At 48.1% G+C, this 14,063-nt stretch overlaps 1 protein-coding gene across 3 annotated transcripts in view; it reads left to right on the plus strand.

Moving 5' to 3' along the window:
- The first annotated feature begins 6,255 nt into the window (after positions 1–6,255).
- The window catches only part of CLIC6 (chloride intracellular channel 6), a 43,189-nt gene continuing 35,381 nt past the window's right edge, over positions 6,256–14,063 (plus strand). For 2 of the 3 annotated variants that reach the window (XR_013231935.1, XM_077342644.1), the window contains exon 1: positions 6,259–7,557. Coding sequence is in view for 2 of the 3 variants with exons in the window: in XM_077342644.1 (XP_077198759.1) it covers positions 6,496–7,557 (1,062 nt within the window). In the remaining variant the exon portion in view is untranslated. Of the gene's footprint in view, positions 7,558–14,063 lie in introns of all 3 variants that reach the window. The other variant, XM_077342645.1, reaches the window with a different exon arrangement.

The following is a 14,063-nucleotide window of genomic DNA, read 5'->3' on the forward strand; positions in this document are numbered from 1 at the left end:
AAACAGCAGTATGTGGGAACTTACTTTGCGGCTCCTGATTGGGTCCTCCGAGTTTTTATCCCGGACAGAGCCCGCCCTTTCTCCTCCCCCTTAGGGCTCCGCAGGAGCGGTTAAAGATTATCTGCAATAATGCCCTATATACTTCTCCTGTGATGCAAAGCTAATTTTTAAACAGCTTACGAATATAGCTTTGCCCGTTTCTAACAAGTATTTGCATAGCTAATCTATTGTTTCATGAAAATCTCCTGAACCTCCATTAGCAAACACTGTTTATCTATGAAAGAGTTTATGTTGCCCTTGAAATTTCCTCTTTCATTTAGTACAACTTATTATAGATAGATAGATAGATAGATAGAGAGAGAGAGAGAGAGAGAGAGAGAGAGAGAGAGAGAGATACAACTTATGTCAGTTCAGAACCTTGTAATTTTATATCTGTAGAGCAGTGGTTCTCAACCTTCCTAATGCCGCGACCTTTTAATATAGTTCCTCATGTTATGGTGACCCCCAACCATAAAATTATGCAAGTGTTCTTTCACAGAAATTAAACCAAAACTGACCAATGGCGTGAAGATCCATTGTTCATGATTGTATGTAAATTGTTTTTTTTCCCCTGGGGTTTCTCAGTTCAGTTGTCTCACCATGCCGATCTTGTTCTTTTCTGCTGCTCCAGACAGACAAACGTTCTATCTCAATCTACCCCACAAGGCTGTTGTGTGGATGAAATGGAAGTTATGTCAGCCACTTTGGGACCCCCTTGGAGTGAAGAGTGGGGTACGAACCGAGTAATGAAAACCAATGATTTGGAAGAATAAAAATTGAGTCCAGGGGCACCTTTAAGACCAATAAAGATTTATTCAAGGTGTGAGCATTTGTCAGACAAAACTGATTTGGAGACATCAGTAAAGGGATGTGGGCCACTTTGGGTTCCCCTTGGAGAGAAGGGTGGAGGAGAAGCCAAGAAAACCCTTGATATGGGGGAGGCAACAAAGGTGGGCCCGAGAGCACAGCTTCTCATTGTATCTGGACTGGGCCACGGTGCATGTCCAGCAGGGGCTACTATCCGGCTTCCTCCTTGGGCCATCTGGCCTTGGCCACTCACTCCCCACCCAGCTGGGGCCAGACCCAAAGCAGCGCAGCAGGGCAGGCACGCCAGTTGCTGAGGCAAGCGTGCTCAGCGAGGCAAGTGGGTGGAGGCACAGCCATGCAGAGCAAGCTACGGGATGAGAAGGGCAAGAAGTGGGAGCTGAACTGCCACCTGCATGCCTACATGGGGCAGGTGTGGAAGCTGTAGGAGGAGAACGGTTGCCTGGCATGGGACCTAGTAGTGCATGCAGGAGCGGCAGCCCATGGAGGAGGAGGAGGAGATGGCTGAGCTGCAGCTGGCAGTGGCCAAGCTGAGCTGGGCCCGCAGGGAGGCAGCACTGGAGCGGGACACGCTGCACGGTGAGTGGGCGCGCCTGGAGAGGCTGGACACACAGCTGCAGGAGCTGCACCGACACCACCTGGAGCCCGACGCGGCTAAGCTGCACTGCCACCTGGAGTACCTGGCGGGAGACTGCACCATGCTGGAGGTGCTCCTGGATGCACTGGCGGCCGAGTGCGGGCACCTCCAGGAGGAGCGTCAACAGGGGCAGTGCCCCCCCCAGCCAAGCTGCATGCTCTGCCACGATCTCTGTGAAAGGGTCATTTGACCCCCAAAGGGGTCCCAACCCCCAGCTTGAGAACTGCTGCTGTAGAGCCAGGGGAACAAGAAACAGATAGGGATTTAAATTTATTTTATTTTATGCAGGATGTAAGGCATCTGGGGAGGGAAGGCTATATGATATAGCACAATCTCAGAAGATCTCAGAAGATCAGTAGGGTTAGTACTTGGATGGATGTCCATTAAGGAAGACTCTGAAGAGAAAACCAATAGTAAACCACCTCTGCTTCTCACTTGCCTTGAAAGCTCCTTGCTGTGGTTGCAATTTGATGACACATATGTACATAGACATAAGACATCTGATCCTGGGGTGGACATGTCATGGACAGATCATTATTAAGTAGGATTTCGGTAGCAAGCAACTCAGAGCCTTTGCAGGATGGTCTATTCCAGGAGAATAATGCATTTGAATAGTTTTCTGACTGTTCTAGGTGCTTTTCTGCTGATGTGCTTAGCCCCCGTTTGTAAAATTAGCCAGGAGATATGAAGGGCACAGAAAGATTATTAGAGCACTGGTGAAGTCTGACTGAACGCAGGTCAGAGCCTAATTGAAATCCTATACTGTCGTGGTGATGGAAACAGAGAAATGCACCCACAAGAGTTGTCCAGTTATACTATGAAAAGATTTTTGCAAGCTGGCCTTGCAAACAACAAAAAAACAACAGTAGAACCCTCTGCAGCTCACAATAATCAGTTTGCTGGGTATTTGGGGGATTAAATTGTTTGCATCCAATCTGACTTGGATCCCACTTCATGAAAGGGAACTGGTAATTCCTGAGGTTTATATTTTTTCAGGTTTGCATAGATAATCTTCAATTAATTCATCCCTAAGATATGGATTGAGTCTGCCATGAAAACGCTAGAGGGCCTCACCCCAAGGGTCAGACATGACCCAGTGCTTGCACAGGGGATACCTTTACCTTTTAAAGATATGGATAAGAAGTTTAGAACAGTGAGACCTATTACATTAGATCAATGATTTTTGTGAAGTGAAATCAGGCAGGGAGGGTCTGACTAATGTGTTGTTGTTAGGTGCGAAGTCATGTCCGACCCATTGCAATCCCTAGGACAATGATCCTCCAGGCCTTCCTGTCCTCTACCATTCCCCAGAGTCCATTTAAGTTTGCACCTACTGCTTCAGGGACATCATCCAGCCACCTCATTCTCTGTCGTCCCCTTCTTCTTTTGTCCTCAATCACTCCCAGCATGAGGCTCTTCTCCAGGGAATCCTTCCTTCTCATGAGGTGGCCAAAGTATTTGAGTTTCATCTTCAGGATCTGACCTTCTAAGGCGCAGTGCTGGCTGATCTCCCCTAGGACTGAACGGTTTATTTGCCTTGCAGTCCAAGGGACTCGCAAGAGTCTTCTCCAGCAGAAGAGTTCAAAAGCCTCAATTCTTTGACGCTCGGCCTTCCTTATGTTCCAACTTTCACAGCCATACATTGCAACTGGGAAGACTGCAATCAAAGGCCTTGACTAGATACACTTTAGTTGGCAGGGTGATGTCTCTGCTTTTTAGGATGCGGTCTAGATTTGCCATAGCTTTCTTCCCTAGGAGCAAGCGTCTTTTAATTTCTTTGCTGCAGTCCCCGTCTGCAGTGATCTTGGAGCCCAGGAAAATAAAATCTGTCACTGCCTCCATTTCTTCCCCATCTATTTGCCAGGAACTGAGAGGGCCAGATGCCATGATCGTGGTTTTCTTGATGTTGAGTTTCAAGCCAACTTTTGCACTCTCCTCCTTCACCCGCATCAACAGACTCTTTAGTTCCTCTTCGCTTTCTGCCATTAGAGTGGTATCATCTGCATATCTGAGGTTGTTGATATTTCTCCCTGCAATCTTGATCCCAATTTGTGACTCATCTAACCCTGCCTTTCTCATGCTGTGCTCTGCATACAAGTTAAATAGGCAAGGCGACAGTATACAGCCTTGCCGAACTCCTTTATCAATTTTGAACCAATCAGTGATTCCATGCCCGGTTCTCACTGTTGCTTCTTGACCTGCGTATAGGTTTCTCAAGAGATGGATAAGGTGCTCTGGTATTCCCATCACTTTAAGAACTTGCCACAATTTGTTGTGCTCCACACAATCAAAGGCTTTAGCATAGTCAATGAAGCAGAAGTAAATATTCTTCTGGAACTCCCTAGCTTTCTCCATGATCCAGCGTATGTTGGCAATTTGATCTCTAGTTCCTCTGCCTCTTCGAAATCCTGCCTGTACTTCTGGAAGTTCTCGGTCCACATATTGCTGGAGCCTAGCTTGTAGGATTTTGAACATAACTTTGCTAACATGAGAAATGAGTGCAATGGTGCGGTAGTTTGAACATTCTTTGGAGTTGCTCTTCTTTGGGATTGGAATGTAAACTGACCTTTTCCAATCCTGCGGCCACTGCTGAGTTTTCTAAATTTGCTGGCATATTGAGTGTAGCACTTTTACTGCATTGTCTTTTAAGATTTTGTATAGTTCAGCTGGAATGCTTTCGCCTCCACTAGCTTTATGGTTGCTCAGACTTCTTTAGGCCCATTTGACTTCCCAATCCAGGATGTCTGGCTCCAGATCAGTGACTAGATGGAGTCAATAAGATCAGAGAATTCCACTGCAGGAAGGCACAGTGCTTGTAGTTGTTTTAAAAAGGCCCCTCCTGACCCTTCCTGAAGAGGACTTCATTAGGTAGCTCATTATCCACTCTCCCTTTTGTGGAAGGTCTTAGACAGAGTGCTTGCCAAACCACTCCAGGTACCTCTAAATCATCATTTTCAGTCTGTATTCAGACTTAGTAATAGTACAAGGACTGCCTTGGTTGCCCTGTGAGATGACCTGCACTGGTTAACTGATGTGAGAAGCCTGTCCCTGCTGATCCCTTTGGACCACTCTGTGACGTTCAGCACCACTGACCATGATATCCTTTTGGTACACCTATCTAATGGAGGACTGGGAGGCTCGGTGCTGCACTGGTTTCATTCCTTCTTGGAACACAAGCACTGGAGAATAATCTTTGGGTGACATCTGCTCAGCTGTGCAGCTGCTGGTTTATGAAATACTTCAGGGTTTACTGTTTCTGATGATTCTCAACAACAGTAGGAATATATATAATGTAACAGGTTTAACTTTTGCTTATTCCTTATATTCCTACTGTTACGATGGTCAGTTCTTAGTCTGATGAACAGTGCTCACACCTTGAATAAATCTTTGTTGGTCTTAAAGGTGCTACTGGACTCTGATTTTATGTGGTCCTTATTGCATTTCACCTTTTGAAGGAGAAAGCCTTCTTTGTTTCAGAGCCTGGAGATGCATCCTTTATTGCACCTCATTGTCAAGTATTTCCCCTCCCCTCCCAGTGACACACCATTTGCATTTCTATCCCCCCAGGGTAAGATTTAGGGCTTGTACATAAGACTGTTGGTCGATTGGCATGCCAGAGTCTGCATTCCTTTATTTATGATGCTAGAGATGAAATAGCTTTGAAACAGGTACAGCTAAGATATCTATCAAACATTAAGATTATCACCTACTCCCTGTTAAACTGAGTGAGTGACTCCATAATCAGTGTTTGAGATGGCAATATTTATTTTATTTGATGTATTCACTATAAAGTCATGGGGCAGTGTACATATAACAGTAGGTACGTTATACATTGGAACCATTTGTAACAGTAAGAAAGAATTATAACAGTCAAAACAGCAATTATAAACTTAGAAACATTATCCAGTGAAGCATTTAAGGCCATTTACGATATGGGCCCAGCCTATCCGAGGGATAGTCTCTTCAAGTACGCCCTTCAAAAAGCTTTGCATTCTGCAGTAACAAGTGATTCATATGATCAAAAGGGTGCAATATGTCCTCTATGCATAGAAGCACCACCACCATTCTGTTACTAAATTACTGCTGCCCTGTTCTGAATAGAATTGCCAAGATCTGTCCCCTTGCAACTATGAGTTTAACACACATATTTTGACTGAATGTGGGTTGTGTGCACTGATAGCACGTATTACAAAACTACCCCAAACTGGTTGCATAGTTGGCATGGGTGTGTTAATTGCATTTGTGCAAAGTATGTGTGCCCAACCAACCTTCACAGCATGGCAAGTGGATTGGTTATAACCCCGTTTTGAACAAGACAAAATGTCTGCCTCCATTCTCAGATTGGTGGAATTTAGCAAAACCATTCAGCAAAAAAATAAATAAATAAACAATAAAAAGTGGGGAAGAGGCTAGTATTAACGAGGCAGGAGAAACATTTCGGAAGAATAATGCAGAAAGCTCTAGAATAAAGAGCTGCTCTACTAACTCTGTGTCCCAGTTTTGCCCATCTGCTCCCTTTTGTGCTTAGCCTTTTGCCACCTGTTCTCTTGCCTCTTTTTCCCGGCATTGCTGTGATATCCTCCTTTGAATCCTCTTCACTTTCCACCCACCCCCTCCCGTTTTCTCCTCTGTCTCCATCCTGGCACCAGGCTAATTTCTCCACCTTTCCTCGCTCCTCTCCCCTCCCTCCCCCGTAAAATACGCTCTTTAACCAAGGGAGAAAAGGTGAAGGCAGAGGCTTCATCTGTTGCTCACGAGCATGCGCGCACGAGTCCAGCGTGCGCCCTGGCGGGGAGTCGAATGTGACCCTTGGCGCCGAGCAAGTCCCAGACTTAATCCCACGGTGAGCCAGGAGGAGAGGACGGCGGGGCTGTCCCCACAGCGCGACCTCACCCACAGCTGAGCCACCAGCTAGCAGCAGAGTTGGGCCCTTGGTCAGGACGGCGCGCACCTGTCACCTGCAACCAGCCAGCCCTTCCCTGGAGGAGCCCAGCATGGCAGAGTCTAGGGGGCCGCTGGAGTCGGCGGCGGACGCCGAAGAGAGGCTGGGCAAAGGCGGGAATGAGGACGGAGAGGCGGTGGCCGAGGGGCAAGAGGAGGCGACGGAGGAGACCCTGGCCTCCAGCCTCGCGCCCGAAGAGGAAATCCAAAAGGACGGCGAAGTTGGGAGCCCGGAAGCGCCCGCCGACACCCACCCCTGTGCGGCCGGAGAAGAGCTTCTGAGCCCCGAGAGCGGGACGGAGAAGCCCCCGGCTTCCTCCGCTGAAGAGGACGGAGGACTGCACCCAGCGCCCGTAGGGGAAGCGGCCACTCCCGAGGCGACTGAAAGCGAAGGTGACGAGCCGACGTCCCAGACGGAGGGCGAAGAGGAGCGTTGGGGAAATCCCGCGGCAGCGAGCGGAGAGCCCGCCGAGCCCGGGCCAGCGGCGGGTCCGAGCCTGGAGGGCGCGAGCGGAGAGGGCAGCTCGGAAGAGGGGGTCGAGGGCGGGGGCGCCGCCGAGCAGCCCGACGGAGGGAGCGAAGAGGCGGGGGACGGCCGGGGGTCCCCCGAAGCAGAGGCCATCCCGGAGGACGCGAGCGCCGCGCAGGAGCCGGCGGCGGAGGCAGCAGCTGGGCAGGAAGAGCCAGGCGAGGAAGAGAACGGCGCCGCGACGGGATGGCAGCCGGAGTCCGCCGAGCCCCCCCCGGGAGAAGAGCCGCCGAGGGCAGAGAGTCCGTCGAGTCCTGCCCGGCCGGCAGAAGAGGCTAGAGAGGAGGCCGCCGCCGCGCGAGATGCGCCAGGGGGAGGCCAGGCGGCAGAAGAGGCCGGCGTCGAGGGAAGCGCATCGGGGGCAGAGCTTGCCGGGGAGGCCGCCCGCCCCGGGGCAGCGGAGCCTCCGACTGAGGGGGAGCCCGATCAGCCCTGGGAGGAACCTGCAGAAGGGGACGCCGAGAAGGCCGTGGGGGTCAATGGCGTGCAGGGAGGGGAAGAGGAAGAAGCGGGGCCGGGGGGACCCCTCTCGTTCGCAGCCCCGGGAGGAGAGAAGCAAGAACACGACATCTCGCTCTTCGTCAAGGTAAGGCACGCGCCCCCGCTTGGAAAGCTCCCATTTTGCCGGGCCAAAGTTGGCTTTCGGGGCTGACTAAATAAGCGTGATGAGGCAGACTGCGGGAATGGAGAGCCTTCCCTGCCTGGGCAGTTCCTTCCCTGCAGAAGACTTCAGGCCAGTGTTCCCTGCTCCATGACAATCAACATGCCTTAAGGACCTCCCTCTCACATTGCGCTGGGAGACGATAGGACACATCCCACTGTTTCCAGTTTACACTACAGTGGAATCCTTTTGAGGTATGCACCAGAGATCAGTGAAGGCGTCCATTGATTTAAAATCTCAGCCAGTAGAAGCTTTCACATTCTTTCTGATCCAGAGAATTGGGTTCCTTTGTGTTTTCATCACAAACCTCTCTCTTCATAACCCAGATAGGATGTGTGTTACCCAAATCCTTTTTGTTAATATAAAGTACATTAGCTAAGCTAGCACTGTTTAAATGTGTCAGATGAAAATCTATTTTTATTGGACAGTTCCATTATTGAACAATATAAATATGCTTTGGACTTTTCAGGCTTACATAATTAAACACATGCATTTTATGGAACTGTGTCACTTGCTCAAATAGTGTTATCTCATCTACAACCAGAATCTTTCATAGATAATGTTTGTAACAACAAATAGTCATGTGCACATTTCTAAGTTATCTTGGCATTATTTGTCTTTTGAATAACGATGCTTTAGAGCCAGTAAAGAATATGTAAGGTTAGATGATGTAATGAAAAGCTAGATACTGATGACCTGATCAGAGAAGCAGTGCAAAATTCATGTGTGATGAACTGTGGATTCTCTTGAAACTTGCAGATGTGACAATTGGAAGGACCAGTGTATTCTGGAGAGGAGAATTAAGTGTATTAAAAACAGGGCAGTGGTGAAAAACACAAGTTGTGGCCGATTCAAAGCTGGACTTAGGGCAGCATTTTCAAGAAATGCAAATCACTCAAGTGGAGGAAAAGATATATGGATGTATAGTTATAATTGACTAATGATAATTGTTAGAAACTGGAAAGGCTGTTTCAGAAGTTCAGAAGGCTGTTTCAGAAGTTCACAATTCTGTCTAAAGGACAGATGAAAGATTCCGGGGAGGTTGTTGTGATATGTCTGTTGAAGCCAGTATGACATCCCTGAGGCTTGGATCCAGCAATCTTTCAGTAGATCTTGCCTTTACTCAGTAGACCCCCTTGACTCCTGGAAAGATGATTCCTGAAGGATCCACGTGGAAAAATAGTCATGCAGATTGCGGGCTGCAAGAAACAAGCAGAGCTACATTTGTGATATAGGGAAATGATTTTTGTCCCCCCCCCCCACCTCACTCTATCCTCTACCTCCATGGCTTTTGTCCACATAGGCCTTGGGCCTGAGGAATTAGCTTTCTAATCATCAAAAGGGTTTGCTAAGATATGCAAAAAACCCAGGCTCTTTCCACTGATGAATTGCTGGATACAATCCACTATAACAGTGGTCCCCAACCTGGGGGCAGCGGCCCGGTGTCGGGCCGCGAAGGCCATGGCGTCGGGCTGCGGCTCCCTCACCCTGCCCCCCCGCAGTAAAAAACTTCCCGGGCCGCAAGCTTGCGGCCTGGGAAGCTTCTTACTGCGGGAGGGCGGGGAGAGGGAATCAGGGCCGGGCCGCGCATCGCGCATGCGCGGCCCGCGGGCGCGGCCTGATGCGCAGGCGCGGCCCGTGGGCGTGGTCCGTTGCGCGGGCGCGGCCCAATGCCCTGCCGGTTTCTAGCCTCAGAAAGGTTGGGGACCACTGCACTATAACATAAGTGCTCAGGACTTCATCAGGTATGTGGATGTAGCTTTTTGTCCTAGCAGAAGTCATCTACTAAGCATAACATGAGAAAATAGGTTGACCTTTATATTTTATTGTTTCCAAAAGGTATATCATGTCTTTCTGCCCTCATCGGGGCCAGCAAGTTTAAAGGTATGCTAAATAAAAACTTATCTGAAAACCCATTAAAGCCAAACAAAAACCCAGAATTAAAAATTTAAAAACTCACAGAAACAACAATTAAAAACAAGACAGGAGGGAGGGATTATTGAGGGATTGCCAGACAAAACAAGAAGGTCTTCACCTGTTAGTTGAAGATGGCAAAAGAACAGGAAAGACAAATCTTCCTGGGAAGAAAATTTCAGTTTTGGTGCCATAACTGCGAAGAATCTCTCCTACATTGCTGCCTGCCCAATCACAGAGCAGGAGTTTAGAAAATGGTTGGAGGAGTTCATAAGCATGTAGGCAGTCCTTCAGATAGGTTGGTTCCAAACTGTGTAGGACTTTGTAGGTCAAAACCAGCACCCTGATTTGTGCTTGGGAACCAATTTGGAGCCAGTACAGATTGGCCAAGACTGGAGTAATATGGTATCAGTGACCTACTCTTGGTTGTAATATTCTGCACCAGTTGAAGTTTCTGAATACTTTTCAAGGGCAACCCCAACTAATGTGTACCATAGTAATCTAATCTAGATGTAGATTAACTGAACAATGTACCACAGTGTCCTGGTCTTTTCCACCTAGGAAAGGTCACAACTGGCTAACCAGTTGAAGCTGATGAGAAGGCACTCCTGGCCACAGCTGCTAGCTGCTTGTCTAACAATAAATGTTCAAGAGTACTTCAAAACTATGGATCTATTCCTTCCAGAGCAGACACCAAGCACTGGGTTAGGCCTTCTGCTCATCAGTAACCTGTCTTGTTAGGGTTCAGTTTATCAATCCACATCCATTCAACACTTGCTACCAGGTCAGGGTTTCTGGAGCCTCGTTAGAATTGGCTAGGAATGCCAAATAGAGCCGAGTTTCATCTACATACTTGTGACAATTCCGCTCAGATCTTTAGATGACCTCAGCCAGCAATTTCCTGTAGATGTTGAAAAGAATAGAGGAAAAGACAGAGGGCCATTCCGCATGAGTTTAATGTAGCAGAAGGCTTTCATATTGTAAACGCTACTAATTTGCAGTTCTGCAAGACGTCGCACACAATCTGCAACACTACTGCAACAGTTCCACAAAAAGCGATTTGTTGTAGCACTTCTAGGGAAATCAGGAAAAGTGGATTGACCCTTCAAAAAGCGCTACACTCTTGCGAACAATCTGCAACACTAGCGAAAAAGACCTGTGCGTTCTCATTGTTGTGGTTCCAACAAAGTCCCTCCCCCTGGCTCTCTCCTCTGAACTTCCGGTGAAGCGATAGCCAGTTTTCCCCCTCAGAGCGAGCGGGGAAAGCAACGAACCAGCGAGGCAACAGTCCCTCCACAGAAGTGCTTTAAAGCAGGGGTCCCCAACCCCTGGTCCGCGGCCCGGTAGCGGGCCGCAAAGGCCATCCTACCGGGCCGCCAGCGGCCGCGCCTACCTCCCCCCCAGCAGCGAGAGGGGGGGAAGAGGCCGGCACGGCAGCCGGCGCGGCAGCCGGCGCACCAGCGACGCTAATGCGCATGCGCAGAACTATCGCGCATGCGCGTTTGCGCCCCCTTGTGGCCAAAACGCAGTTTTTGCGGCAGTTCCGTGCATGCGCGTTTTTGAGCAACCGCGGCAGCCGGGCCGCTGGCTCTCCCCCACCCCCGGAGGCGGGCCCTGACCAGATGAAGGTTGGGGACTGCTGCTTTAAAGCTCCCCTAAGTCCCCAAGCACAACATAGACCCGTTTGCAAGTTCCCTTCATTTTCGGCCGAAAATCGTGCCCGTGCACGATTTTTCACTTGGGGGAGCATAGTAACGATGAATCGCCAACTCACACGCCAGATAGATGGGTCTCTCCGTTGCAACGAATCAATGCATATTCGTTGCAATGTGTGTGTGTTTTTTTAAAAAACCTGTGCTTAAAGGGAAAGGGGCTTTTCTGGAGCATGAAAACAACCATCCATTGGCTGTTCATTTGATTGATGGCCAGGGGCGAGACCAAGCACAGAAAAAATCACTTCCTTTCTAGCGATTCCTGTGAGACCGGAAACCTGTGGGAAACGAATGAAACGCTACTGGATTCCACTACAAATGCAGGTATGCGTAACACCAAGATTCCACTATTTAAAATAGCATTTCCACTTTGTGGAACCAATTGGCAACATTGGTCCTTGTGCAGAAACACCCAGAGCCTTGCAAAACCCCAAAGGTCAGTAATAATTTATAAAATACATAATATAATATGTAATATATACTGTTCCTGATCTTGACCAGGAGCCAATTGTAGTTCAGATCATCAGTTTGTTGCAAAATTTAGGCTTAAATTGAAGAAAGTAGGGAAAAGCACTAGGGCACTCAGGTATGAACTAAATTATATCCCTGACGAATATACAGTAGAGGTGACAAATAGACAGAGTGCCTGAAGAACTATGGACGGAGGATTCACAACCTTGTACAAGAGGTAGCAACTAAAACCATCCCAAAGAAAAAGAAATGCAAGAAAGCAAAATGGCTGTCTGAGGAAGCTTTACAAATAGCTGAGGAGAGAAGGGAAGTGAAAGGCAAGGGAGAAAGAGAAAGATACACCCAACTGAATGCAGAATTCCAGAGAATTGCTAGAAGAGATAAGAATGCCTTCTTAAATGAACAGTGCAAACAAATAGAAGAAAACAATAGAATAGGGAGGACCAGAAATCTTATCAAGAAAATTGGAGATAAGAAGAGAACGTTCCATGCAAAGATGGGTATGATAAAGGACCAAAATGGTAGGGACCTAACAGAAGCAGAAGAGATTTAAAAGGGTGGCAAAATTATACAGAAGAACTATACAAGAGCGAGCTTAACATCCCTGATAACCATGATGGGGTAGTCACTGACCTGGAGCCAGACATCCTGGAATGTGAAGTTAAATGGGTCTTAGGAAGTCTGAGCAACAATAAAGCTAGTGGAGGTGACAGTTGAACTATTCAAAATCTTAAAAGACGATGCAGTAAAAGTGCTACACTCAACATGCCAGCATATTTGGAAAACTCAACAGTGGCCAAAGAAGGGCAATGCCGAAGAATGTTCAAACTACTGCACCATTGCACTCATTTCTCATGCTAGCAAAGTTATGCTCAAAATCCTACAAGAGCAATATGTGGACCGAGAACTTCCAGAAGTACAGGCAGGATTTCGAAGAGGCAGAGGAACTAGAGATCAAATTGCCAACATATGCTGGATCGTACGCTAGGCTGTATACTGTCGCCCTGCCTATTTAACTTGTATGTGGAGCACATCATGAGAAAGGTGGGGTTAGATGAGTCACAAATTGGGATTAATATTGCAGGGAGAAATATTAGCAACCTCAGATATGCAGATGATACCACTCTAATGGTAGAAAGCTAAGAGGAACTAAAGAGCCTTTTGATGTGGGTGAAGGAGAGTGCAAAAGTTGGCTTGAAACTCAACATCAAGAAACCTAAAATCATGGCAAATAGATGGGGAAGAAATGGAGGTAGTGATGGATTTTATTTTCCTGGGCTCAAGATCACTGCAGATGGGGACTGCAGCAGAGAAATTAAAAGAAGCTTGCTCCTGGGGAGGAAAGCTATGGCAAATGTAGACAGCATCCTAAAAAGCAGACACATCACCCTGCCAACAAAAGTGCATCTAGTCAAGGCTATGGTATTCCCAGTTGCAATGTATGGCTGTGAATGTTGGACCATAAGGAAGGCCGGGCGTCAAAGAATTGAGGCTTTTGAACTCTGGTGCTGGAGAAGACTCTTGCGAGACCCTTAGACTGCAAGGCGAACAACCATGTCAGTCCTAGAGGAGATCAGCCCTGACTGTTCCTGAGGCCAGATTCTGAAGATGAAACTCAAATACCTCATGAGAAGGACGGACTTCCTGGAGAAGAGCCTAATGCTGGGAGCGATTGAGGGAAAAAGAAGAAGGGGACAACAGTGAATGAGGTGGCTGGATGGAGTGACTGAAGCAGTCAGTGAGCGGACTCCGGGGAATGATAGAGGACAGGAAGACCTGGAGGATTATTGTCCATGGTGTCGCAATGGGTCGGACATGACTTCGCACGTACGAACAACAATATATACTGTTCATAAATTAAATGCAAGTTTTAGTGTTACATAATAAATCGTGTGATTTGTCTGGTTCTTGGAGGATAATCTAGGAGTGCCAATGCTTCGTTCTCTTCCTAAATAGTCCTCGAAAGTTGAATTGGTCTGTGGGGGAAATAGGGAGAATCTTATGCAGTTTTCTTCTGATAAGTCCAAACTCACATATTGAAAACAATAGTCATACATTTATTTATTTATATTATATAATATATATTGGTGGTCCCCAACCACCGGGCTGCGGCCCGGTGCCGGGCCGCGGCCCGGTGCCGGGCCGCGAAGGCCCTGGTACCAGGCCGCGGCTCCCTCTCCCCGCTCCCCCAGTAAGAAACTTTCCAGGCTGATTAGCTTGCGGCCTGGCAAGCTTCTTTTTGTGGGAGGGGGGGAAGAGGGAAGCAGGGCCGCGCATGCGCATTTGCGTCCGCGCATGGCACAAACGCCTCAAGAAGGTTGCAGACCACTGATA

Source organism: Paroedura picta, chromosome 6, assembly GCF_049243985.1.
Source record: "Paroedura picta isolate Pp20150507F chromosome 6, Ppicta_v3.0, whole genome shotgun sequence".
Classification (NCBI taxonomy): Eukaryota; Metazoa; Chordata; class Lepidosauria; order Squamata; family Gekkonidae; genus Paroedura; species Paroedura picta.